This window comes from Bacidia gigantensis (genome assembly GCF_019456465.1).
Source record: "Bacidia gigantensis strain McMullin 20006 chromosome Unknown contig_231, whole genome shotgun sequence".
Classification (NCBI taxonomy): domain Eukaryota; kingdom Fungi; phylum Ascomycota; class Lecanoromycetes; order Lecanorales; family Ramalinaceae; genus Bacidia; species Bacidia gigantensis.
The window spans coordinates 722,092-748,702 of NW_025408598.1; the positions used below are offsets into that span (position 1 = coordinate 722,092).

Genomic DNA, 26,611 nt, shown 5'->3' on the forward strand with positions numbered 1-26,611 from the left:
ACAGCCAGAGGAGGTCAAACCCCCGAATATGCACTACTCTGTTTGAGGCGTAGCGTGCTTGGCAGTAAACGTAAAATATTGGAGGCTGTCTTTGGAGATTAAATGTGCAATATTTTCTGCCATGCTTTAGAAGACATGGCTGTCCTCACGTCACAAGTCTCGGTAGCGAAGAAGCGAAGAATACATGATGATGATGTTTCGCATGTGCAGAAACGTCAGAAAGTCGCCCCACCAGATTCCACCGAGGCCGCCCAGGCAGAGATTTTATCCCTAGAAACTAATATACTCAAATCGAAAAAGAATTACAATGATATTCTTACTCTGTTGAACTGTATGAAGGGTAAACATGACCATGATGAGAAAGCTTTGGCGGCAGCGGTCGCTCTATGTCGCGTTTTCTGCCACTTGATGGCGTCGGGGTCGTTGAAGAGGACCAGAACGTCTCCAGAGAGCGATTTGAAAGTTATTGAATGGTTGAATGATCGACTTGTTGACTGTCATGAGAATCTACTAGGATGGCTGAAATCTACGAACCCATTACTCTCTGGAAGTGCGCTGACACTCTTGATGCGCTTAATGGGCGAAGAAGCAAAGCATGCAGACCAAACTGGCCAAGCTATTGGGGTTGAGGGTGCTCTCTTTCCCCTAATAGATATGTTGATCAGTCAGTCGTGGAAAACCCATATCAATGAAGAATTTATTAAGAAATTCGTTGCTGAATATGATGATATCAGATATTTTTCATTTTCTCGTACTGCGTACGTAGGCCATCGTTCTTAGTATACGGACTGTGATCTAACGAGAGAATAGAGAACGATTAGCCACTGATGTTTCGGAGGAGCAACTCGACAATATCTTGTCCTTCCTTGCTGCCATTCCCATCTCGATGAAGGATGGGCAACACGAGCCAAGTTTGATGGTGCTACAGCCTTCGAAAGCGAAAAGAGAGCTTGCGTGCTATTCGTGCTCATCTCAATTGAAGCAAGCGCAACGAGCGTGGATGGCTTTGCTCGCACAGCCGCTCACGAAAAGACAGAGTAAGTATGTTTTGGACATTCTACCAGCCCGGATTGTGCCCTGGTTTTTGAAAGTCGAGCTTCTCATGGATTTCTTGACCGATTCGTTTGACATGGGAGGCTCAACTTCACTCACTGCACTGTCCGGACTTTTCCATCTGATACAGCAAAAAAATCTTGACTATCCGCACTTTTATGTCAAACTCTATTCATTACTCAATAAGGATGTTTTGCATTCAAAACATCGATCTCGTTTCTTCCGGCTTCTCGACACATTCCTGGCTTCGACGCATCTACCAGCAGCACTTGTAGCAAGCTTCATAAAACGGCTTTCCCGTCTGTGTCTTTTTGCCCCGCCCTCCGGCATTGTAGCTGTGGTACCTTGGATTTACAATCTACTGAAAACCCATCCAGCTTGTACATTCATGATACACCGGATCACAGAACTCGAGGGGAAAAATGAAGTTGATTGGGGCGACCCTTTTCAGGTGGATGAATCAGACCCAATGGAGACTGGAGCGATAGAGAGTAGTCTTTGGGAGATCGAGACATTACAATCTCACTACCACCCAAACGTTGCAACGATTGCAAAAATAATATCTGAGCAATTTACAAAGCAGGCCTATAATGTAGAAGACTTTCTCGATCACTCTTATGGAACAGTAAGACTTTTCACCATTTGCGAAAGACATGGATGCTGATGAATGGTAGATGCTCAATGCTGAGCTCTCAAAAGACTTGACGAAGGCACCGGAGATCGAGTACGAGATTTCGAAGAAGATTTTGACCAAGATGGATCCTCAATCGGGCAATGAAGATAGCCTTCTAGTGAAGCTCTGGGACTTTCTTAATTAGGGAGTTACAATCCAGGAGATGAATCGGAAGTCGCAAAATTTCCGGCCATTATGAGGACAAACAACAATATGCATTGGGCTTGAAAACGTCAATTGCCGCAACTGCTTTACAAAGGTTCGCCAAGTGATTCTGATTTCCACTAGAGATCGAATTGCAACTTCTAGAGCATGGTCAATGAACGAGAATGACCGGCTTTCCTTTCTCCCATGAATCCAAGCTCTCCTTTATATTCGTCCAATATCTCAATTTCACGGCTTGTAACTTCGCTTCCTCTATATCATCGCGCCTGAAGGCATCATCAAGAACCTCGATGCTCTCTTCTATGCTCTTTTCGTTGAGTTGTCGCGTTTCCGCCAACTCTGTTTCCTCTTCGGCGCCCTCGATCAGACTTCTTATTTCCATCACGTCTTCTAGTAGGTCCAAGTCCTCGGTCTTTGCCCTCTCATCATCGGCTATGTCGAACCCTCTCAGGCTTAGGAGATACTGGGCGCGTGTCAAGGGATCTTGAAGGGTCTTGTAAGCCCCATTTATCAGGGCTGAAGTACCTTCGGCCTTCCGCTTGTCGGTACCTGAGTGCTTATCAGGATGGTATGCACTTTGCAGCTGGAGAAACTCCTTGCGGAGTGCAGCATTGTCAACAGCGAATGGTCCGTGGGGAGGAGCGCCGTGTGGCAGAGTCTTGGGGAAGAGGGAATAATGTGTTCTGGCATTGGAGGAGGATGGCGGAGTTATGTCAGCGGCTGCAGAGGCGTACTGCCTTGATGAGGAAGAATGGCTGCAAGGAGCCCGACGGCGAGCGATTGATGGTCGTGAAGAGCGGTGCTGGGAGCATTCTGTCGAAGTGACGTAGCGATGAAGTGTAGCATAGAAGCGCATACCGTTCGGACTTGGCTTCATCGATTGTGACATCTCTCTACAGAAGCTCATCACTTGAGTTGTGGTTTTGAAGACGGCTTCAAATCGCAACGCTTATGGGTGATTTTCAAGCTTTCTTGACGATGTCTAATCGGAAAACTATGACGAGCAAAGAAAACCGGCCTCGGCTCAGGAGCCGGACAGTTTCAGAAGTACGCTGTCATATCGAGGGACAGGATAGTTAATACGCACCGACCCGGCGGGTTACAAGTGCTTAAGCATGTGACTAAAAACTCCCGCTCTAAGCGGCTTAGCCAGGGCGACGTCCCTAGTGAGCGGGTAGGTACATTTTTGGGTGTCCTGTTACGCCAAGAAGACAACAATCTGCCCCGAGCTCACCCCTCTTGCAACCTAGGGTGAACGCCGCATTACGGTCGCGCGAGGGTGATCCTATAGGTAAAGTACCTGGTAGGTAATGCTAAGGTAATAGCCTGGGGCAACCCTTGGGGGTATGGTAAGGTACTACTCGTATTTACCCCTTTCCGCACCACCCACCTTTTTCGGGGATAGCGGCGATAAGCATGGTGCAAAAAGGGGGATGGTGCGAAAGGGGGCACCAGTGGTCGAGGGTCGGTGTATCTGAAGGTTGCCGCGCCAAATCCAATTTTAGGGAGCGTTTTAGGGAGGGGTGCCTGGGAGAGCTGCCTGTAGGCTAGCCGTATAAGGCCGGCTTGCCTCCCAATTTGCGCCTATAATTTGGCGCGGCAACCTTCAGTGGTAAATACGAGTACCCAAGGCTTGAAGTTGTGACTTGCTCTCCATGTTTTCGACCTTCATGCTCCTCTCCGCAAGCACGAACCTACTGCCTAGATAATACTAAACAGTGCTGAGACTAGTAAATCCTAGGATCGCAATAGAATATAGCCGTGAGATCTATTCACGATACTGTACTCGATAAAAGCAACAGAAGGCTGAGCGATATCACTAGGTAGATGCAGCTGGATACAAGGCAGCCAATCACAGCCCCTATATTCTAGACTCTCTTTTACTTCCTTGCTCAGCCTTTATGCAGGTTATTACAGCTGTCAATTCAAAGTCTTGCCGTAATATAATAAGCTGCATTCTAACGTTTGGATTGGACCGCTGGCCCAAAGATAGGATGCACGAGCTCGGTATCATGCTGGAGGGTTGCTCTCGAACGCAATGGATGCCGCTTGGGCAGTAGCCGTGAGATGCCATTTGCCAGACATAAGATTAGCCTGCAGGTAGTTGGGCTGCTATAAACATACCCTGCATATACGCTGTTAGCGGAAACGATCACCATTTCCCCTCTTCTTTTTTATCTATAATCATGCTCACACTTCCCGCCTTCTTGATTGCTGTCTCCATACCCAACCTTTTAACCCATTATATACCGGACTGCTAGGTCTCTACTGCCTAGGACGAACGAAGCAATATGTCGGACTCATACAACCGATACAAATCCAACCAAAAAGCAATGGGCAACACTACAGGTGATGATAGGAAGGAACACGGTGTCGAGTAAGTGATAGCGATTGCCGCCTTTAAGAGATATTCGCGGCTCTATAGACTCCTGTTTCGTGATCGAAATGTGACTAATTCCCCACGTCTATTCAGAGCGTACGTAGGTCGCATCGAGCAAAAATATAATCTGATTGAAAAGGGCGGGAAAGTTGACAAAGGCCATCAACAACAAATCGCTGGTCTGGGCAACTCGTTTAGAAAGGCGTGTGGACTGCCTGCATATAAGCAGAAGGATCCGACCGGACGGAACTGAAGGATAGTCGATGAGGAAGGTTCAACGTGAACATACATGGATCAGATTATGAGGGCGAGGTATTCATCATCCAAAGAAGGACTGATGATTGTAGACACTCTTTTGATTGTTAATGAAGTACTCATCCCCTTATTAATCCGAGTCATGATCCCCTCGTCCTGCTTGCGGACGGTTCTATAGCTTTGACTCTTCTTTGCCATAGACTTCCACATTGTAGAATCTCGATTATTTTGTGTCCGAAATTAACGTGGGTCTTAGGAAACAAGGCAGGCAAGTAGCAACGCCAGACGGGAAAAACAGCCCTTCCGAAAAGCACATCGCATCACATCGATACAGCTTTTTCTCATGCCAGTCCATGGAGTCACGTAAGTATTGTAGTCGTAGCATAAGACTTAGGGGAGCAGCTTTGGTATAGACGTAGTAGCATTTTGTCTGAAAGCAGCTTATTTCATCAGTGTCACAGTAGTAGGTATAAAGCCTGTTGTACTCCCATAGTTCTTATATAGCTAGACAAGTCAGTCATGTCAAATGCCCCCCAGCGGCCATTTTTGCAGCTAGTTCGATTGGGCTAAACGATAGCGCGCGCGCGCAGCTCTTCCTACGAACGTAGAGAATTGGGTGAGTAGAAGGTGATAAGAAGAGCAAAATGGGTGATATATTACCAGATTCCTACCAGGGTCGGGTCGTCGAGTGAGTAGGGGCCAGATCTTTGTCACCGAGGGTTGTGGAAAAAACTCCTGTCCGATTCCCGCAGCGGCTTGGCGCAAAATATCGGACAGGAGTTTTTTCCACGACCCTCGCACGTCACCTTTTAGCGCCAAGCAATGCCATTATGGTAAGTGGAATCCGTCTCAGATTATTAAAGCCACCTTCACTTTATATACCAAGCGCTTTCCAATTATGACAACATGAAGCCTCATATAGCATGGCTGGCTGCAGCTAGCCTGGCATCTAGCAGTCCGCATTCCTTCAGTGTAACTGATGACCTCCTAGCATACCCTCAGGTAAGCCAGTGCCAACTCACACACCCCAATACTTAGATAGTCTATAGTATGAGGTCGTTTTTTCCGATTCCTTCATTCTCGACAAAGATGCCAATTCCCGGCTCTCTCTTTCCTCATCACTTTTCTTGACAAAAAATCATAAGTCTACATCAACAAGTTCACAGAACAGTCTGACATCTTCTCAACCTCCAACCGAATTGGCGCAAAGACACCCTCTGTCCAACAATGATCCTGACGTTGAGCGATCCTCTGATTTTCCCGCAAGCCCCTCATCTTATGAACGCATGATCCTGGACTCCACGACCTATCTTTGCTCCGTTCCCGCGCCTAGTCCTGATCTCCCCCAAAACGCCACAGCAACCCACCTTGCCGCGGAAGAAGAGAAGGCCGAGCTTGCTCGCGCTACAGATCGAGGATGGGATCTGCTACAAGAGATGTCTGGCTCATGTCTTTACTTCATTAGCGGTTGGTGGTCATATCAATTCTGCTACTCCGAATCCGTCAAACAATTCCATCAACTACCAGCTGGGGGCAATGTCCCAATGTTTCCGCCCGTCGAAGACCCTACGACGCCATCGTATGTCCTAGGAAAATTTGGAGAAAAGAAAGTGAACAGACATCGGTTGCCATCAGGTGGTAGCGCAGGTGGGGCACTAGACGGAGGGCTGCCGCTGGAGGATGGGCAAGAAGGAAGCACGACCACGATACAAGCTAAGGGCTCGTCTAGTTCGAGATATCTGAGCCAAAAATTGTCCGGGGGAACTACATGCGATTTGACCGGCGCTCCAAGAAGGGTGGAGATACAGTTTCATTGCCATCCACAGAGCGCGGATCGCATCGGGTGGATCAAGGAGGTCAGCACATGTTCGTATCTGATGGTCGTGTATACACCGAGATTATGTAACGACGTCGCATTTCTCCCAGAGAGGGAAGAGCGGGCAGAGCAAGTTGTCTGCAGCGAAGTTGTCCGCGAAGGCGAAGAAGTGGAGTGGAAACGGAAGAAGAGCAGGGAAGCGGAGAGAAAGCTTGTGGGGCAAATTGAGGGCAAAGCAGGAGCAAAAGCAACGAAGATGATGGTGGGGGACATTGAGGTTGGCGCAATGAAGCACGTTGGCGGTGACAAAGGCTGGTTGAAAACAAGCGAGCAAACTGCGGGTAGCCATGGCCACGGGATGAACTTTGCGAAAGATGGGCCGAAGGGACAAAATATTGCTCATCAACACAAGGTCGAAGATGGCGGGGCAGTCCATAAGCTGAGTGACAAAGAGATGAAGGCACTGGGTGTAGATGTAAAGACTGCAAATGCAGCCATCAAGGAACTGCAGGACGTGGCAATGGGGAAAGGGTGGAGACTAGAGATATTCAATCAAAACGGCAAGGTGGAGATGAGAGGCGTTATCGATGAGCAAGAGGGACTTGCAACAGATCAAGACGAGGGGGAAGACGGCTTCCTGATTGTCGCGAACGAGGAGGAAGATGATGGTAATGACCAGGAATACCGAGACGAACTGTAAATTATGTATCATACGTTGGATAGATTCATGATATGAACAGCTCCGGCTGAGCGGCTTCGAACATCATCCTGAGATGCTTCACAGCTCATCATATCAAAGAAGCGTCGATTGCAGAGTAGGGATCCATGGCGAGGGGAGCAATTGCAGGAATCACAGTCAATGTCTGTACCCAGGTCGCTTTCTATATGCAAAAGGCTTTCGCAGCACTTGGGAAACCTAGGCTATATAAAGCAGTATGTCATTTCAATCATCCACCCCTCGCTTCAAAGCCCTGTCCTTTCACACTAATAGGACAGCGTTAACACAACCGTCAGTCTCTGGCTCGTTTGTCAATTGAGCCCACCGTCCCTGAATTCAGAGTCAGCCTCAATGGTCGAAGCTAGCATATCTCAGGACATCCACTTACCCACACGACTTTTCCGCCTGCCGTAACCATGCCTAGCTCAGATACGTTGACCTCTATTATTGTTCCCTTCGTCAGGACCCCGAGCTGGGTATACCTGAAGAGTTCTGAAGTCAGCAAAGCCATTCCGTCCGGATATGAAGCCTGAGAATGTCTCGCTCCGGTTTGTTTCCTAGACTCGACCGCTTCCCCTTTCTAGGATCACTGGATTTTTGAAATTCAACTCACATCGGATTTTGCGGGTTCTTCTTCACACTTATGATCGGTAGCTGTACCGTGACCTTCAACTCCGGATGCGTTACATGTGCTTTCTAGAAACATAATTTCAGAAGTATATCAATCAAAATGATGGAAACCACGTACCTTGTACCGCAGCCCCATAGGTCTGATAAAACGTTCGTATTTTACCTAGAAAGGATCTTAGATCAGCGATCCATGTCAAGCTTTGAGGCTCCCGAGGTAGCCTCCCATTCTCCAGATATCGTAGGGTACAACGGATTGACAAATGGAAAGTCACTCACGGGCCGTCTCGTAAAATCAGGTCCAACTACATAGACTTGTTAGCATGTTCCAATCCCAGTGCAGACTGTTCAGCTGGGGAAGAAGCCTCACCGAAAGTGGGTTTTGTAATCATCCTCTTCCAACTCTTCTTCTTCGTCTTTGACCCCGTCTTGACCACCTTGAACATCTCCTCTTCACTGATGCCCTTCACCTTCGGTAGCGGTACACTGAATTTGGCAGCTTTCTCATTCCTCTTGTTCTTGATTGCGCTGCTGAGTGCTTTCGCATTATTCTCATTGCCTCTGTCTAACAGGTACTGTGGGATTGCGGTGTTGGGTGTTTCCGGCGGGCCAGAGGACTTGACATTTTTCTCTTCGTGTGCCTTTATCGATTTTTTCATCTGTATCTTCTGTTGGTGCCGGGTCTTTTGGTAGAGCTTGGCTCGTAGGCCAGTAAGTTTCTGGGAATCTTTGGAGATTTTGTGCGTTTCGCGAGCGGCTCGTTTGCGGACTCTCTCTTCATGATCGAAGCTGGGTAGGTTCCGTCAGGATACGTACAAGAGATATTCTGAATGAAAATGAGGATGTCCTGCATACCGTTTGCCATGCTCACGCTGGAAGCGTTCGATATACTCGTTTTGTGGCTTTGAGACGTTAGTTTCAGAGGCATCCTGACTTCGCAAAGGTTTTCCACAAGTATGAGAAGTGGATTGACCAACCATTGCATGTGAATCCTGTCAAGTCTGACGCTGGATCTTGTATGAGAAAATGTCGCTGGAGATAGACGCACTTTGCGATTTACGTTTCGTTCAAAAGAGCTAACGCTAGCTCGCGCAAATAATACATGGCCAAAAGCGGCTGGAACGACAACCAAATTGGTATAGCCCAAGATTGCGAGCTCGCTGTCGCGATGCTGTGTTAGAGCCTTACTGAGCATCGGTGCGGCCTCCATCCTTCGCCAAAGCCACCAAAGGCGCTATAACGTCGAATGCTTACAGTCCCTTACCCTTTACCACCTTACATGCATGCCTAGAACTAATTGAAATGGTCCATCTCTGTTCAAATCGCCCAGATGGCTTTGTACGTATTAGCTTTGCCAATGAGTAAATTCAATACCTACGATATTAATAATAGTAGGGCCCAATGTCTCCCGTCTCTCCTCACACTCTCACGACCTGCTTCCTCGATACAATCCTCATACCCTTCTGCACATGGCTCTATCTTCTCGCTCTTGTTCTAGCAGTGACTGCCGCCTTTCGTATCAAGCGCCAAAGTACTGGGAATCTCGGCTTGCGAGACGGCAATCGTCTTGATAAAGAAGCTATTCCGGCGGAGGGAGCAGAGGGCAACGCTCCTCAGACCCCAACAGCAGCATACACCGGCCGCAGAAAGTGGCTTCACGTCATAGGCCAAATTCTCTATTATTTTCTTCTCTTCGCCGTCGCTGCTCTCACGGCTTTAGAAGTAGCACGGCTGAGCAAAGCTGGGCTCGGTGTCGGTTTGCTGCCCTTCATATTCGTGACGCTGCTCATCGCGACTGTTTTACACCTCAGCAATGGTGGACGCAATACTATATCTCATTGGAGGTGGCTAAATGCATCAGTCTTCATCTTGCTGTGCATAATTTACATTGTAAAGATTGCGGAGGAATGGAAAGGGAGGGCCATTTGGGATATGGCAAGAGATGATAGGAGGAGTTCCCTGGAGCAAGCACGGCATATTAGGAACGGTCCTAGAGGTCGGGGGAAAGAAGGCAGTGAGTATATAGTTGAAGATGAGGTTACAGACATGGCAGCGATGGTTGCAGTATACATAATCTTGGCAATCTTGGAGACTGTGTTGAAACCACGTAGGTCACAAGAGCCGGCAATCTCATAATGTAAGATCAAAGTTGTCGGCCTACTTCATACTCCATCGGGCATGAGCATCCCCTGCGCGCTCCCCCAAACTCCCCCATCCCCCCTTTCTTCCATACATGCATACCTATATCCATTCTCCTTCGAATAAATCCTTGCACTCTGCTGACACTCCCCGTCAAAGAACACCTGTACCCCACTGATAGCATTCATTCCAGTTCCATAAAAGACCTGAACATTTGTGTGAGCTTCTCGAGCAAAGAGCATGCACTCACCTGGACTGTTCTCCTGCCCAGGCGGTGGCAATTTTGGACGAGCGTGTGTGTGGCTCTCGATCTGATGCGAGCAGTGGGTGTCGTTCACCGGGTACGTTCCTATCCAAGCGAAGTCGTTAAGACCTCTGTCGTGGAGAGAGGAGATATTAAGTGGGATTGAGGTTGTGGAAGCGATCAATGTCGCTGCAATAGTGATAGTGTGTATCATGATGTTGAGATTGGTTATAAAGTTTGTGTGAAATATTCGCGAGCCTTGATCTCAGATCTATTGTGCCTGGCGCGGCACAAAACTTCTATAAAACAGGCAATCGCATTGTCCCGTGCAGAACATGGCATTGTTCGCTGCTGACATTGGCATTTGCGCTGACGTTCCACTTGCGTTTCGGAGATATATCTCAAAAACCATTCGGCCGGATCCTTTACATGCTTTCGGCCTGCCATTCTTTGAATACCTATGCTATTGGCACATCTCCAGCGCGTTGTCTTGGTTTAAGTAATCCAGTAGCATTCACGGTACCGTGGAGCCTTTTAGGTGATCCCAGTCGCAACTCTGATCACATGACAGGTATGAGTGTATGAATCGAGGCAATGAAAATTTAAGGAAGATATACGATCTTGAGTGGTTCAGGGACCGTGGAAGATCCTTCAAACATTGCTGAAAAGAGAAATGTATATGCAATAGCGTCGGGGTAACATTTGTTGCCACTGCCCATGAAAGCAGGACATTAGCGCGGTGTAACACGATCCATAAGGGAAGGGCATCACCTTCAGTGAAACTGGACGCGAAGTCCACATTTGAAATAAACACGGGCGATAAGTATGATCTGATTTGTTTTCTTAATTGAACCATCTCTACCGCATCGGCTATTGGAAAAGAACCAGAGTGTTGTGAGACGCATCAGGATGATATACGCACCTAGGTTTCCCACATAGTATTCCCATATTTCCCGAGTATGCTGAATGCGATTGTGTAAGTGGTTTTTTTTTTGGTAGTGAAGCCATAAAGCCCATGGTGCTTTGTTTTTTTTATGCTCATTGTTCTGGAAGGTTGTTTGGTAGGTTGCTTTGAGCTGCATGATAGGCTTTGTTTGCCATGTTCCACAGCTTTCTTTGTGCGTGAGATCCCACAAACGCGTATGAAAAGCAGGCGTACTTAATTTTTTTGGAAGGCAGAAAGTAGAAACATGCACAAAATGAACAGACCTGGAACCTCGTGGTCGTCTTCAACGAGGTTCACATTAGGAAGCATGGCATCAGGGGAAGAGCCCCAATCCAGCAGCGCTAGCTCAGTCTCACGTAGATCCAGCATCTCGCAGACCTGAACCATTGAGTATGACCATGAATCGTTCGAGACGTTCAGAATGAAGGTGGAAGAACTTTGCCATCAACTATGGCCGGAGAAAAGTAGGCATATCGGTCAGCAATTCCGCAAACTATTTCGGAGAAAAAAGAACGTCAGCCAGGGACCAACAAAGACCTTTCAAATCGAGCGGCTTGAGGGCGGCAGTTTCAATCGAATAATTGGAGTTGCGATCAATGACAGCGATAAATCGAAATTTGTGCTCCGCATTCCTCGCTTTGAGTTTGCTCGTCCTGCTAGAGACGCGGCGATCCTTCGCTATGTACGCCAAAGATATCCTCAAATTCCAGTCCCTGAGATAGAGGCCGCAGATTTCACAAGCCACAATGTCCTCAATGAGCCATATATGGTGCAGAAACGTATTCCTGGAATTGGGCTCCACTCAAAGGAATGCCGTTTTCCAGGCCTTACGCACGACCAAAAGCACACATTTGCTGCCCAGTTCGGAAAAATACTTCGGAGCTTGATGTCTGTCAAGAACGAAGAGCCTGGCCAGATCGAAGGTATCGCCATATTTGGCTCTGCCCAGGCAAAGCGTCAGGTCCCATGTTTCCGTGTCCGACCATTTGACGTTGACGCTGATCTGACCCGCTGCAATCCCGACCTGGATGAGATGACAGTCTCAGGTGAGCAGCCTAAGTATGAATCTCATTTAGAATTCTTCTTGACTCAGTTCGGGCGGTACAAAGCTGCAGCTATGAAGCGAAATGCCATTGCTGAAGCCGAATACATGGCTGCTTTCGCATCACTCGCCATCCAATTAGACCAGAGTGGATTCCTTGGCCAAGACGCAAGGTACGTGCTGTGCCATCTCGATTTGAATATGTCCCCACATAACATCATGGTCAAGATTGACGACAAAGCCAATCTTTCCATCACCGGCATCCTCGATTGGGACTCGGCTGTACTGCTCCCTACCTTTGCAGCTTGTCAACCCCCAATGTGGGTCTGGGCGTGGGATAAGGAAGAGCCTGAAGACGAGAGAGCCGCGGGTCTTACACCCTTGTCACCTGAAATGCAAGAGCTCAAAGCTATTTTTGAGGATGCTGTGGGAGACGAGTGGTTGAAATACAGGTACCAACCTGGCTTCAGGATTGCGAGAAAACTATGCGATTTCGCAATCAATGGCCTTACTTCTCCTCAAAAGATGGAGGAGGCGAACGACTTAATAAAAGAGTGGGCTAGCATGAGACCCGAAGGCATGGAAGAAGTATTAGAACCGCGAAAAAGTGACAATATTTGGATCTTGAATGACGATTTTGACCAAGGGCTTGATCTCCCAAAACCCGCCAATCCAGAGATTTACCCCCAGACTGTCAGCACATCCAAGCAGGACTTGTCAGTTGAGCTGAAATTAGCATTCCAGATTGATTAGAATATATCGATGGAGATTGATAGTCTCAATAGTTGCAAAGAGTATACAAGCATAGAGCGCAAGGTGTCAGAAGTGAAGTCCCTTGGGAATGTGTGCTTCTATGATGCCGTGTTTGATGCACTGCATTGATAACTGGCTATTCAATTCTAACAGAAAGTGATTATTATCGTACTAGAAATTGTTATTTGACCCAGAGTCGTGAATTTTGGGGCAATAGAACAATTGGGGATGCTTGATGAAAATCACATCATTTGGTCTAAGCGTTCAATCGGAAAATTCCAGACAATACTTCGAGCGGATTATTAGGTAGCTGCCCTTGGATAACCTCTGATCCAATGCGCAAGCCGTACTTGACGCTCACTACATAGCTCTGGCAGACGGTAAAGGACTTGAAAGACGGTAGTGCATCGGCTGGAAGATGTCCATTGAGTCTCAACAGACTCGCTGGTTCTGGCGCTAGGGTGATAGCCAGGTTGGGGTAATTCGCAATGAGTCCCTCGTTCTCAATTTTTACATCCTTCTCGCCCGTCAAAAAAGGTCTTGCTCTCGTAGTTGCCGCACCTTTGAGCTGAATGACCAGACTCGCTAATTGCGGAGCGCCTGCGGGTGAACCCCGATACTCGCATCCTACAGAGAGTGGAAATGGCCCTCCGGCAAAGCAGACAGTTGGGACAGAAAAATTAGCCTTCAATTGCATGCCAGATCCTTGGACTGTGTGGGAAGATGTCGAATGGCTCCATCGCGGATCAGGGTTCTGTTCGGCTCGTATCGGCATCAATCTAAACGTAGATGACAATTGTGGTAACCAGAAGCTGCTCGTACCCTTCGCAATCTTGGTGGTGGTGACGTCCAGATGATACGAGACTGTGCTATCTATCTTCCCCAGCATGATCTTCTCATGGCAGTCAAATGTTGGAGGCACAGGGTGCATCTCATCAGCACCAGCAAAATGAAGACTAGAATTCCACTTGTTGCTGAAGTTGGCTTGGTTTTCTTTCATTGAATGTGTTTTGTCAGGAATCGTGAAAGAAAAGACAAAGCTGTGTCCTGCCCCTTGCTGGGTGTTGGGAGGCTCAAGGGTCAGAGGTCCCTCAACCAAGGTCTATGTCTTTTCAGGGATCCTTGACACATTTGATTGTAATGGGGCAATAACTATAAGCAGGACGTTTATACCAAAATAGTTCCAATACGGAGACGAATATCATCGTCGTTGACATCATACCAATGATTCGACTATCTGACGGCATGAAAGGCGTGACGGCGCTTTGCCTGAGAGAGGCAATGTGAAGCTTTCACCACTCAGCAAATGAATTTGCCTTGGTCTTTGCGAAATTAGGCAGTATCCTTGTCGATCGACAGCTCACTAGCTACAAAGCGGGTACTAGAGAGAGTTCAAGAAGTCTTGATTCGTAAAGCTACACCGAATCTGATATAGCCTCACGGTTCATTTAGATATGGCTTCAGTGCCCAGCCCCAAAATCGAACAAAAGGGTGTGTGATATCATTGTTGAAAGTGAGCACTAAGCCTTCGAGTAAACGAAGCTACACTGATTCCGTTGCAAAAACAATAATCGTGCCCAAACAATATCACCTCTCGGTCTTCAGAAGTGAGGCGTGTTCAGTGCGATCAACATGAACAGTCCAGAAATCAGTCCCGCAACAGGCATTGTGATGATCCACCCTATGAGAATGAACAGACACTGCTTCCAGTTGACAGCGCCCAAGCGATAGTTCATAAGGGCCACACCTAAGCATGCCCCGCAAAGACATTGCGTCGTGCTGACGGGCAGCCCCAATCTGCTCGCGAGTAAGACCGTGATAGCTGCACCAAGTTCCATCGCATACCCTCTAGTCGGGCTCAATTGCGTGATCCGATTTCCAATCGAGCGAATAATATGATACCCAAAAAACCAAAACCCAGCGCCTAGAAGGAAACCAGCAATGGCGAGGATCCAGCGCGGCGCGGCGGACTCGGAATCGACAGCATTAGCCTTGTACGTGGAGTAAGCGGCCGACCAAGGTCCGACCGCGTTCGACACATCATTGCTGCCGTGTGCAATGGACATGAGCATTGCGGAGGCGACCTGCGCGTAAGTCCAGAGGTGCTCGACTCGGTTGTCGTAGCGAATAGTAAGTGCGTGCTTGGCTTTGAGGTTGGCGGAGCCGAAGGTGATGCAGTCACGCGTGACGCCTTGGAGGAGGATATACTTCATGGTGCCCCACATGCGCGATGGATGGAGTAGCTGGAGGTGAGCTACAGGATCTAAATACTTTTCTTCGGGTTCTCTATCGGGTTGCTTGCGTCTTTGTCTCAAGCCTTTTGTTCTTCCGTTCTCGCCTTGCTCGAGTGCGCTGGTATCTGCTGACTTGTTGTCACTGTCCTTTGCTTCGATCGCCGGACTATCAAGGCTGGAGGCGTCGTTGATTTCAGTTGCGCCCTTGTAGTGATCGGTGACAATTTCAGTGTCTTTGGAGGGAAGGTAGATATAAGGATCATCGCTCCAAAGACTCGGACCTAAGGGTATGTGCCACCATTTCAATCGCGAATCTTCCTTAATCAGACGTCGATGGAAATAAGGTAAGAAAAAACCATATGCAATTGCCAGAGAACCAAAGAAGACTCCGAGAATGATACCGGTGGCTTTGCCAGCACCAAACTCTTCAAGTGAAGGGGCGGTCGGCGCCTCGACGACAATGAACAGGGCAAGCATACTAGCGGTGAATGCAAGATAAGCGGGAATGAGCCTCATGGCCCACTTCAGCGAGTCCTTACGCTCGAGCACCGAGTATTTGACCGTTCCGAACAATAGAGCGGCAAAGCAACCTGCAATCCCAGGTGCGACAGCCCATGAAGCAGCGATCTGAGAGACACTCCCATCATCCCAAGCCCATTTGATGGGAGTCTCCGAAGCGAAACCGACCCCAATGAGAGCACCAACTATTGTTTGCGTCGTTGAGACCGGAAACCCTACTTTTGTTGCGATAAGGAGCCAGCTTGCACTCCCTACTTCAGCACAGCTCATGGCCAGGATCAATGCTCCTGGATTGCCCTCAAAGCGCGAGATTTTAATGATACCATTCTTGATGGTTGACGTGACTCGTGAACCAAGCGCGACTGCGCCAACAAACTCGGTAATGGCGGACAGGAAGCCAACTTGCTTCATGGAGAGCGTTCGTGCAGCGACGGACGAGGCGTACGAGTTTGCCACATCGTTGGCGCCGTTACCGAATGCACTGCAGCAGAAAGCGATAGAGATGATGGCCAGGATCCAGTCATACTTCGTGAGTGCCATTTTCGTGGGGCCTTCTGAAAATGATGTATTGGTGTAAGAAAGGAGAAACGAATGGAGAAGCTTTGGGTGGCCATGCTTTGTACAGACAACTTATATTCCATCTTTGCAATATCATCATAGCTCTGCCAGAGCAAGAACTTGGGTGCTTGCACCAATGAGAAGAGCACATCCGACCTCGTGCTTTTATATGACTCTGGCCATGGGTCTGCTACTGCCAATGTCTTCCTCAGATCGTTCATCTATGCCCAGGGAACGGGGGTCGTCGATTGCGAAAGATCTCCGAGGTTGTAGGGGGGAAAAGTGGAAGCCAAGGCGGAAATCTTTGATACCAAGCACGGAAAGGAAGGAAGCATCCAATGGCAAGATGGGTACGCGAAGCTCCGCCCCCTCCGCCCAGACAGCCAAGAAAACTTCAGAACGTAACATTCCACGGCCTCCGGACTTGAACGTGATGTTGGACTCGAAATTTGTGCTCCAAGACTCTAGCATATGCACAAAGAGTCTGTCCAGGTCTCGGCATGATGTCTTAAGATACTTTGCCGTGAATATGATAGCCTCGAGGTACGTATTGCCATTAGCATCATACAATGGTGTCATATGTATACAATGTACAGTGTGTATGCAACTGCAGAAAGAAGTAGTGACCAGTCCATTATCGTCCGCCTGCTAGCTTTTCCTGTAAAATTTGTTGGTGAGGTCGAGCCAGGCCCAGTCCCGCTTGCTGGGGTGATCAACCCTCCCAGTGTGAAGCCTAGTCCAGCGGACCCTATTTGCACAGGAATGGTGGATGATCCCACTACCAGCTCAGAGCTACCCATGATGATGACTTCACCATCCTTAGCTGTCATGACGCCACCTGGAGTAAGCGTAGTCCCTTCGACAGATACCCCATTTGACACGGGAACAACTTCTTCGCCATTGATGGTCGTTCTAGTAAGCCCTGCGCTATTTGAAAAAGGAGTACGGGGAGCAGACACAGGAATAGTCGAAGTGCCAATAGTGAGTGAAGCAGAGCCAAGAGAAATAATTTGACCGTCTTCTGCAGTGATAGCGGGAGCGCCGGGCGTGAGTGTTGTGCCTGCTACGGAGATATCCCCATTCGATAGAGGAACAATAGCCTGAGCTGCAATGGTTGTTGGTATAGCTCCATAGCCCAGAGAGATCATTGGCGGTAAAGGAAAAGATGAGCCTCCGAAATGAAGGTTGCCTGTTTGGTCCAACGAAATTGGCTTGCCGGACACTGTTACTGGCATCCCTCCAGGCAATAGCGTTGTGCCAGCGATAGACAACCCGGTCGGGAGGGGGACGACTCTTTGGCCGTTGATGACTGTTGGAATTGGAGAATAAGCTGCAGTGGGAAGCTGGTAGGATTGTCCTTTTATGTTGATATAATTGTTCGTTTCAAGAGACACTGGTGTGCCAGAAATGACCTGCGGGGGACCACCCTGAGTCAGAGTCGTTCCGTCAATGATCGCCTTTCCGTCACCAACTGGAGTGACTGTATGACCGGCAATGACAGTGGGCTTTGCTGGAGTTGCTTCCTGCACTGGGAAGACCTGATCGTCGATGTGTAGATTGTAGTCTTGATCAATATTTAGTGTCTGTCCGCCAGCAGTGACAGCCGCACCACCAGGTAATACGCTCAGTCCGTCGATCTTGTAGCCAGATGAAGCCGCAAATACAGTATGTCCTCCGATTTGCACTGGACTCGGTGCAGCAGTAGGATGGTATGTCTGGTCACCCACGATCACCCCACCTGCATCAGCAAATACTTCGGTCCCGCCTATCGTCAACGGAGCACCGCCGGTAGTGAGCTGTTCGTCGCCTATTTTATATACTGGAGGAGCTGCATTGCCTTGCTGCTGTGGAACTTGCCCTTGGCTTTGCTGTTCAAACTCCGTCTTTCCTGATACTCGATCATTGTCTGACGGATTCGAGGCTGCATTGACGTTTTCGTTTGTAACACTGCCGGTTGACGCTTCATTCGTGACTCCGTCGTCTTCATTTTGAGACTGTGGCATCGTAACAATCGGCTTGCCTCCTACGGTGGCAATCGGCTCGGGAGCTGGCGGTTGTTCTGGCTCGCTAACGGGCTGTGTCTGATCGATGTCTTCAAAATGTGTATTCGCTGCTGGTAGAGGATTGGCAGGGACAGGAGCAGCTACTTCTTGCGACTTGATTGATGGCGTCAATGCATTATGTATCTCAGCCATCTGCTGATCTGATTCGTTCGACGGGTCATCAATCAACTTTGCTGGTGAATTTGTGGCAGGCTGTACAGGAGAAGCATCAGATGGTACTACAATCTTCTTTGATTGCGTCTGTGGCTGATTGTCCAGCTGCTTCTCGGTGGCTGGCGTCTCTGTCGTTTGTGGATCTTGTACCATGTTCAGGTTTGCAGTCACCTTAGCGTTGGGTGCAGGAGGCGGCGGCGGATTGGATTCTGCTTTGCTTTGATCATCGGCCATTGCTGTTTCAGATGCAAGCGCTCTCGGCGGATCGTAGCCGGTGAATAGTCTTGCAGTGCAACCTTTAAACGCAGGATCGATCTCGGTAAGCTTTGGCGGGAAAGCTATGATTGGGCGGTAAGGCTGTCCAGGCTCTGGTTTGTACCATTGATCTTGCTAGGAGACGTTAATATAAAGGCCCACAGAGGATTCGAGAAGCAAAGACATTAGGCTAACCATTATACTTTGGGGTGGACAAGGCAAGTCTTCAAAATTATAAGGTGTTGGCTCAACCTGATTCTGGCCTAAAATGCTGGTCAAAGGACCACCGTACGTTGAAAGCTCTCCAGGAGTAAATGAAAGTAATGTAGATGTTACAATGTTCTGTGAGCCTCTATAACCACACTGATCGGTTGCACGAAGGCTGTAGAAATCTACGTAGATGGAAGGGGAAGTACTGCAATGGAAGATACGTCAATAAGGCCTTCAAGAGCTTCAATGGCGTGGCGACTTACAAAGTATGCCCATTGAAAATTACTGTACTCGCATGCGAATCGTATGCCGCTTTTGCCGTTATATTTGTAGGAGTCTGTACTTGCCTAGGCCTTAGGGGGATAGGATTTGCTCGCGCGTGCAGCCCAGATGCTGCTGGAAAAGGCATTGTCGGGGCCGCTGACGACGCAGTCATGGATACCAGAGCGTACTCTGCATCCTTCGCGATGGCGTTGGCGACTGTTGCAGGATCCCAAGGGTTAACAAGTGCTAATAATACAATCAGTCTATCCTCGTCCCCAACAATATTCAATGGTTCGTACGCATCTTGAAGTATATCCCATTCACTGAAGTGTACAGCATTGTCGTCATGACAGATCGATATTCCTGCCCAGGGGCAGTGATGACTCCCCAGTAGGTCATGGAGCCAATCGTAGTTGCGCCTTCTAAAGGGGGCTTACATTCGTACCGATGACACTGAGGCACTCGGTATTTGCATTTGGTGACTCCCAATAGTAGACATCAACATTTGGGCCGCCAATACCACAGCTACCACAGCAGCCACCAGATATATCGTAGGTTGGGATGGTTGAGACTAAGTCGTGCGCTTCATGCCGCGCGGATTGGCATGATGGTTCGCGCATCCAGCTCCTCACTGTTGACCAATAACTAATCAATGAAGGATCAGGTTTCGGCGTCTCTGTGCAGTATGAGTCCCAGTCAGGGCCGGTCGTGAAACAAGAATCCTGCAAGAGTTTTGGCATCGTATCTTGGAAGAAGCCAAGAACAGCTTCCCGTCTGTTACCCTTGCAGCTCGGGTCCCACAGTAAGCATTGCTGCGTAGAATTGATGGTAGCTGGTTTATAAGGAACACTTGAATAGCTGGTCGGCCTAGTTGCGAAGTATCTGGCCATGTTAGAGTCCGGATCCATGAGCTGGCGCAACCGTAAGCCAGGCGTAATTCTGGCCTGGTCCGTTTCACGCGTCGGAGTAGCATCGGCATCGTAGAGGCTGTAGGTCTTTGGAGCATGTCTTTGAATTGCAACGTAGCTAAACACATTTTGTGCGCAAGAAATGAAGTAGAGCAAAAGAGTGTGAGTAGATGAGAGACGCATGCCTCAACATCTGTGAAACGAATGGCTGCGACGACTTCAAACACCAAGCAACGAAATCTGCAAAGAAATAGACTTGAACAGCTGGTGGATTAACCTCGCGACATGGCTGCTTATGAAATAATTGCTCTCTGTGCCACCATCATTTCGTCTGGAACGCTAGACCAGTTGCCTCACCTAGGTAGACCTACCACTGGCTTCGAAAGGTACCACTCAACATGATGAAACGCCAAACCTCGTTAGCAGAAGGTCCGATGGCCACCAAGAGCCTCAAGCTGGTCAGGTATGGCCAGACCAGCCGGCCAGGCATGGAGACTTCTGAGACGATAGCTTTGCGGCGTAGCACTGTAAATTTCATTCCGCATTCCATGAAGAAAGCATAAGCAGCTATGGAGGGAAGGAGGCATGCATTTCAGAACTCATCAAAGAGAGTTAGTAACGATGCCCTCATCTTTAAATTGACAACAACATTGAACTGGAAAGGAAGTTGAAGACGAGAAGTCTCTAGAATTCGAAGCTAACTAGCTTTGGCCTAGTGGAGTCGCTTCTTTATGCCTCATGCACAAAATTATTCAGCGATTCCCCCTGTACAATCCAGTGTATGCTCTTACAAGTTGGTACTGAGAGGCTTTACAACAACCAGTCCCCGATGAATACCCAATTTCCACACTCACATATCCTACTAGTCACTGACCACTTCGATTTGACCAATTCCGATGAAGACAGCGTTGCCTTTTGGTCAGTGATGCTCTTTTCGAACCACTTTACATCTGCCGCGGTCTTATCGACCTAATCGCGACCTTGTTCATCACATTCCATGGTACTTCTCGAACAGACTTCTCCCACCTTCGCACAGCCTGCCTCTGACACTTCTCAAGCCGGGGAGCTCAGGATGACTTCTTCGCCGGAGTATGGCCCCTGATACGTGCTCTCGCGCTTGATTTGCCAAGTTTGTTCTCCGAATCGCTTCCATTCACTCAGATTACCCATGTAGATTTACATTCTCTCGGCGACAAGTCGCTAGCCTTATTATCCACGAATTCCTCTGCACGGTACCAAAGCCACCATGGATGGGTGATGATTGCAGCTCAGACTTTCATATTTGGTACTGGGCTGACACGCCGCATCCAATGGCTGTTGAAGCTTATTTCTGCGTTCTCTTTGCCTATTTCGAGCAGCTTGCTGTTGACGATGATGGTATTAGTCCCCTCTACATGAGCGTTGAGAATTGGCCCATTTCTTTTACATTGACCACGAAAGAGGATAACACTTCGGGCTTCGAACAAAAGACAGTTGCCGTTCAGAGAGCTTGAAGTTTTGGCCCGAGAGTCTACGGACAGAGCAAATGTGCAAGAAGCGTTATTTGGTCTCCCTGATGGTACGGCTGTCATATCTGCAAATAAAGACGTTCGCACAATTGGCAAAACAGGACAGTGTTGTTCATGGATGCCCTTGAATTAGACGAAAATGGTTTTTCTGAGCTGACGCCGGACCTGCTTCCTCGCAATGTCGTAGGGAGTTGAGGAAAGCATACACAGCATTCAGTGCGCGACGACTTGATGGCTGTGCTTTCAAAGTGGTGGTCACAGGTCTTTGGGGATGCCGCTCGTTCGGTGGGGACAAGTTCATCAAGACAATTATTCAGTGAGCAGCAGCTTCATTGGCTGGAAACAGACTTCGCTTTGGATGTAGTGGTGAAGACCAAGAAGCTAGTCTCGGCGAACAAATTGACCGTCTGTCAGGCATTGCAAACACTCTATGCCCTCGATCCAGCCAACGTAGACGCAAGACAAGCTTTTCAAGCTATCGAGTCGACTTTGATACATAGCTAGTATGCATTTTCACGAATTGTGAATAGAATCTTACATATTTCGGTATATATACATATATAGAAAGATAATCAGACTAGAACAAGGAGCCACTCAGAGAATGAAGGTGCTCGCCAGCCATAGTCCAGACGCTCTACGTCCGGGTTGTGGACTCCCGTCCAACGGCAAGCTCCAATGTTACAGGATCGATCGCATTTGTCCAGGAGAAAACAACCTGCTTCGAAAGAAATTCGATGCAGTGACCCCATAACGAACGCGAATGTGATACTAGTGGCGCACCCGAAACTAGAATGAATTCACTCGTGGTTGTTTTGATCCTCGGTGTCAGCCTTTGGATTCTTCGATCTTGGTGTCTCCTCCGAAGCCGCTTCGGTTGTGTCCTGAGTTTCTGTTTCTTGCTCAGTATGCTTAAGCTTATCCTTAGTATCCTCACTTTTCGGCTCTTCTTCGTCGTTTGTCGATTGGCCACCTGCAGTAGCCTGAGGTTCACTAGGTCGATCAACGAATGGATCTTCTCCGTCGGTCGCAGCCCCGCCCTCAGTATCGGTAGTGAAGTCGTTCTCCCGTACAGTATCTTCGCTATTGGAGGGATGATTGGATTGCGCCTCTTGCGGTGTTGCTTGTGCATCCTCTACCTGGACATCGTCTGAATTTTCTGCACGAGTTTCATTAGGGATTTCCTCTTTCTTTTCACCCTTGGAACTCCCTTTTCCGCCGAAGGAAGGCAGGTACGACGTATATCCTTTGGCCTCCTCGGCAGCAGCGTCCGCCGAGACCTCCTGCGGCAAGTTGTTGTCCGGTTCTTCGGTGGCCTTTTCGGCAGGTGCTGATCTAATGCTAGGAACATAGCCTGATGGTATGTAGCCGGCTGCGGTAGCAAAATAGCCTGGTTTTTCAGCAGGTAGCCCCTGGGCTTTATCCTTTGACTCTGCGCCCCCCTGGTTGTCTTCATCCTCTTTGGGACCATCCTGTGTCTGCCCCTCCGTTGCTTCCTTCAATTTTGTTTCAGCTTTTGCTTGCTTCTCCTTCGCCTTTTTCTCTCCCTCGGCGCCGCCAGAGCGGGAGAGATAAGTTGCCTCTTTTGCCCACTGATAGTAAGACTTGCGTTGTGCTTCATTCTTCCAGTCTGCTTTCTTGGCCTTCTCATACTTCGCTTTATCTACCGAAGGACTTGATAAGAAGAGCTGCTCGGCTGCCCACTGCATGAGACTTGATTGAGTTTTTTCGTCCACTGTCTTTTCCATGGCAGCAGCCTGCTTCTCCGCATCCGCATCCGTGACTTCCGTGTCTTTCTTCTTTGGCTCCTTTTTCTTGTACTGGGGCTTCTTGCCTTTATAATTCTCGTAAAGCTCACCAGCTTGCTCATAGTAAGTACGCTTCGCCTCTTCTTCTAGGATAGCCTCGAACGCAACAGCTTCCTTGGCCACTTCATCCTTGTCAATGTCCTCAAAACGTATTTTTTGCAGTATCGATCCAACCAGATAGCGGTATCGAAGGTGACCAGACACGGTCTCAGTAACATCGACATTTTCGACGCCAGCGAGGCCAGTCACGGGTACAAGTCCAGCTACCCCGTAATGCAAGCTAGACGCTCTGTATAAGAAAGCCAGCAGATAGTCATTCTCTGAATAGACGTTGACCAGGCGGCCACTCACAGCAGATCGCATCAGCCGCCAGTCGGTTGTAGCCGATGTGATCGGAGCACCCATCATTACGGCCGATTCGACAAGGCCAAAGGCTCTTCGCTTCGCGAGAGATGTCAAGCAGGAGAAGATCACCCTGGCGCCAAGCGAATAGCCAATGAGGGTGACTGGCCTCTCGCCCTGTACACGGTTCACTATAGCGTCTGCGAGAACCTGTCCAGCTTTATCGGCACGGGTTTTGGCTAAATTGAAAGGATTGTCGACGACGCGAGCCACCTTAGTCAATGCCATAGGCCACGTCATGCCACCCAGAAGCTCTGCAAACACAGTGCGCTTGATTACTGCGGACTGCGCATAGCCATATACTGCACTCTGAAGCATCGTATCGAAGCTTTGTCCGAGGTTCAAGAGGGTTTCTAATTCGAAGCGCAATGCGAAAACCTCAGCAGACGGTTTCAAGACCTTCCAAGGCGTAACGATCTCTTCCTTCTCCAGCAACCAGCCAGAGATTGCAACAACCACGCGCAACCGTCGCGTGGTCGTCGCTGCATCGAGGCTCTCTCCCTGGTGCTCCGTTCTCTCGCCGTGAATAGGTAAGAAAGCAAAGTCATGAACTCCAGCAGAGATATTCTCCATGGCTTGTCCTGTCATGCGACCGCCATAGGCTCCAAATAGCCCCCCAACGACTGTTGCGCTCGAAGCCACTGATCCAAGATAACCTGCAGCTGCTGTAGCTCCGAGTCCAAGCTCTCCCATTAACGATCCCACTCCGGCAGCAATCATTGGAGCAGCTAGGCCCCCTGTATAGCCAATAACAGCGGCTCCAGCGGCGCTTGCAAGGCGGATTTTCCACTTGCGAGAGGAGTTTTCGCTCTCCCCAAGGCGTTTGCTCGCTTCCTCATCTGCTGTCATTTGCTTTGCTGCGTTCAAAAGCCCTTGCGCAACTTTCTCCTCATCTGCTTGTAGGCCATTAAGCCCAATTTTGAGACTTGAGGTCAAGTACAACAGAAGCACTCTTGAAGACGCATTGTAGCGTTCCAAGCTGAGAAGTAAGAGCAATATCGAGTGCAGGACAAGGCTTCGCGTTTTCATGGGTAGTTTGGTTAGGGGATTTTGGATTCGTGGGTAGATATCCTCGAGCTTTGGGCCCATGTTGCTTGATGTTTTGGTCCCTGCATCGACTTTCTGAAGCCTTTGCCCTTGACGGGTGGTATTCGTTGGTTTTGGCGATGCCTTCTCCTTCTGCGCAGATGCTACTTTCTTCGAATTTACAGCTTCGCCAACGCGTAATATGACAACCTCTCGCCATTCATCGAACCACTCCAGATTAGTTTCTTTCAATTTCTTGTTTTCCGGTCTAGAAAGCTCTTTTTCTTTTTGATCGCGAAGTTTACGTTCCTTCTCGTAGGCATCCACATCTACAGTTCCAGGATCGAAATCAAGGTCCTTTTCCAGAATGTCATCACTGCCATTGTCATCTTTGATCAGATGAAGCCCTTTCTGTGCATCAAAATGGCTTTCTATGTCGCTCCTCATCTGTTTCGTGATGTCAGCAATGAGTAGTGTCACATCTCCGCATTGTCCCTCGGTTAAGATTGATTTCAGATCGCGATCATTCTCGGCGAGTTTACTGGCTCCTTTCTGAAGTTTCCCATCCTTCTTGGCGGTATTTCTGGGTTTGTTTGCACCAATATCAGGTTCCATTGGTGGTTGGGAGACTTCCTTCGGCTCCGTTAAATCCTTGGAATTCCGGACTTTCTTTGAGGGCTTCTTGGAAACAGCATTCTTCGAAGGTTCGGATCTCGCGAGGGAGTCCTTATTGCCGTTTCCTGTAGGTGTGCGTTTGGATGGCTTTGAAGACTCTGGTAACTTGGCTCTGGGAAGGTGCTTCCTGTACGAGTTCTCCTCTTGCTTAGACCCTTCTTCAGATACTTTGGGTAATTTAGACCCGTCATCCTTTGTCTTTGATGATCTTTCGACCTCATCTTGGAAAGAAACCCTTCGCCCGGAAGGCGTGGATTTGAGCGGTGGCCTTGGTTTCTCGGTCTGCGAACTTTTCTTGGGCGCTTGCTGCGGCCGTTTGGGCTTACTATCCTGCGCCGGAGCAGGACTTTTATTCAGGCTCGAAGCCTTCTTCGATGGCTTCTTCTGAGGATCAGACGTACCCGCAGCAGTTGACCTCTGAAGGGCTGGCGCTTTCGATGCAGCATTCGATGCTGCGGACGGCTTTTTAGAATCAGTAGGGCGATTCTTTGCGGAAGGGGCTAGTTTATCTGATGTCGACTGATTTGAAGTAAAGGTCCCTTTGGTGGGCGAGTTGTTTTTCACATTGGACGGAGCTTTGCTTAAACCAGAAGGCCTTCTTGGAGGTCTTGGTGGCAGCTTTGGAGGCTTATCTCTCGACCCTATACTGGAAGCATCAGACCGAGCCAACGCTGACTTTGAAGCTGACATGGATGATTGCCGAGGCGCCAGAGAAGGTCTTCGCGACGTTCCACCGGGGGAGGCACCAGCGCTACTTTGCCTTGGGGGAAGCTTTGGCGCTCTACTTCTGGAGCCTACGCTGGATACGTCGGCGTCATAAGGCGCGCCTTGCGACCTCGTTGTCGAGTTTGACAATCGCCTTGAAGGCGTTGAAGGTTGAGGGGCTAGAGATGGCCTTTGAGAGGATGCTACATCAGGCTTTTGCGGAGACGTCATGGAGGCGCGTTTGGCATTTGCTACGTCACTGGAATCTCTGCGCCGTAAGTTCATTGTCTTACCGTCCTTGAGCTTGTACCGCGCGACGACTGGATAATTACCGTTGTTGTCAAGCGACATGACAAATCTCTGTGGACAAGGAATCGCATAGCTTCAGTCGAGGATGTAAACGTCCCTTCAAAGGCGCATTTCAGAGACGAAGAAAAAGCCCGGCGCATGCGACTCTATAAAGTGTCCAAATATTTGAACAGGGCGAAGATCTCTGCCAGCCACGAAAACTTGGA

At 48.9% G+C, this 26,611-nt stretch overlaps 9 protein-coding genes across 9 annotated transcripts; 3 read left to right on the top strand and 6 right to left on the bottom strand.

The window, feature by feature from the left end:
- Positions 1–135: 135 nt before the first annotated feature.
- KY384_004230 (uncharacterized protein) lies at positions 136–1,871 on the top strand (the record flags this gene model as incomplete). Its single annotated transcript, XM_044812736.1, has 3 exons — positions 136–758; positions 811–1,678; positions 1,728–1,871. The coding sequence occupies 3 exons, from the start codon at positions 136–138 to the stop codon at positions 1,869–1,871; spliced, it is 1,635 nt and encodes a 544-aa protein (XP_044670156.1).
- Positions 1,872–2,042: 171 nt separating this feature from the next.
- KY384_004231 (uncharacterized protein) lies at positions 2,043–2,780 on the bottom strand (the record flags this gene model as incomplete). Its single annotated transcript, XM_044812737.1, has 1 exon — positions 2,043–2,780. The coding sequence occupies one exon, from the start codon at positions 2,778–2,780 to the stop codon at positions 2,043–2,045; it is 738 nt and encodes a 245-aa protein (XP_044670157.1).
- Positions 2,781–5,432: 2,652 nt separating this feature from the next.
- Positions 5,433–7,042, top strand: KY384_004232 (uncharacterized protein; the record flags this gene model as incomplete). Its single annotated transcript, XM_044812738.1, has 2 exons — positions 5,433–5,528; positions 5,693–7,042. 2 exons carry the CDS (start codon positions 5,433–5,435, stop codon positions 7,040–7,042), a joined length of 1,446 nt encoding a protein of 481 aa, XP_044670158.1.
- A 950-nt stretch (positions 7,043–7,992) lies between these two features.
- NSA2 (Ribosome biogenesis protein) lies at positions 7,993–8,897 on the bottom strand (the record flags this gene model as incomplete). Its single annotated transcript, XM_044812739.1, has 3 exons — positions 7,993–8,476; positions 8,543–8,589; positions 8,736–8,897. The coding sequence occupies 3 exons, from the start codon at positions 8,895–8,897 to the stop codon at positions 7,993–7,995; spliced, it is 693 nt and encodes a 230-aa protein (XP_044670159.1).
- A 2,540-nt stretch (positions 8,898–11,437) lies between these two features.
- KY384_004234 (uncharacterized protein) lies at positions 11,438–12,811 on the top strand (the record flags this gene model as incomplete). Its single annotated transcript, XM_044812740.1, has 1 exon — positions 11,438–12,811. One exon carries the CDS (start codon positions 11,438–11,440, stop codon positions 12,809–12,811), a length of 1,374 nt encoding a protein of 457 aa, XP_044670160.1.
- A 256-nt stretch (positions 12,812–13,067) lies between these two features.
- Positions 13,068–13,811, bottom strand: KY384_004235 (uncharacterized protein; the record flags this gene model as incomplete). Its single annotated transcript, XM_044812741.1, has 1 exon — positions 13,068–13,811. One exon carries the CDS (start codon positions 13,809–13,811, stop codon positions 13,068–13,070), a length of 744 nt encoding a protein of 247 aa, XP_044670161.1.
- A 587-nt stretch (positions 13,812–14,398) lies between these two features.
- KY384_004236 (uncharacterized protein) lies at positions 14,399–16,104 on the bottom strand (the record flags this gene model as incomplete). Its single annotated transcript, XM_044812742.1, has 2 exons — positions 14,399–14,492; positions 14,657–16,104. 2 exons carry the CDS (start codon positions 16,102–16,104, stop codon positions 14,399–14,401), a joined length of 1,542 nt encoding a protein of 513 aa, XP_044670162.1.
- A 183-nt stretch (positions 16,105–16,287) lies between these two features.
- KY384_004237 (uncharacterized protein) lies at positions 16,288–20,158 on the bottom strand (the record flags this gene model as incomplete). The annotated part of the gene is made up of 4 exons (XM_044812743.1): positions 16,288–16,659; positions 16,710–18,728; positions 19,090–19,370; positions 19,513–20,158. The coding sequence occupies 4 exons, from the start codon at positions 20,156–20,158 to the stop codon at positions 16,288–16,290; spliced, it is 3,318 nt and encodes a 1,105-aa protein (XP_044670163.1).
- A 2,122-nt stretch (positions 20,159–22,280) lies between these two features.
- Positions 22,281–26,447, bottom strand: KY384_004238 (uncharacterized protein; the record flags this gene model as incomplete). Its single annotated transcript, XM_044812744.1, has 1 exon — positions 22,281–26,447. The coding sequence occupies one exon, from the start codon at positions 26,445–26,447 to the stop codon at positions 22,281–22,283; it is 4,167 nt and encodes a 1,388-aa protein (XP_044670164.1).
- Between the last annotated feature and the right edge of the window lie 164 nt (positions 26,448–26,611).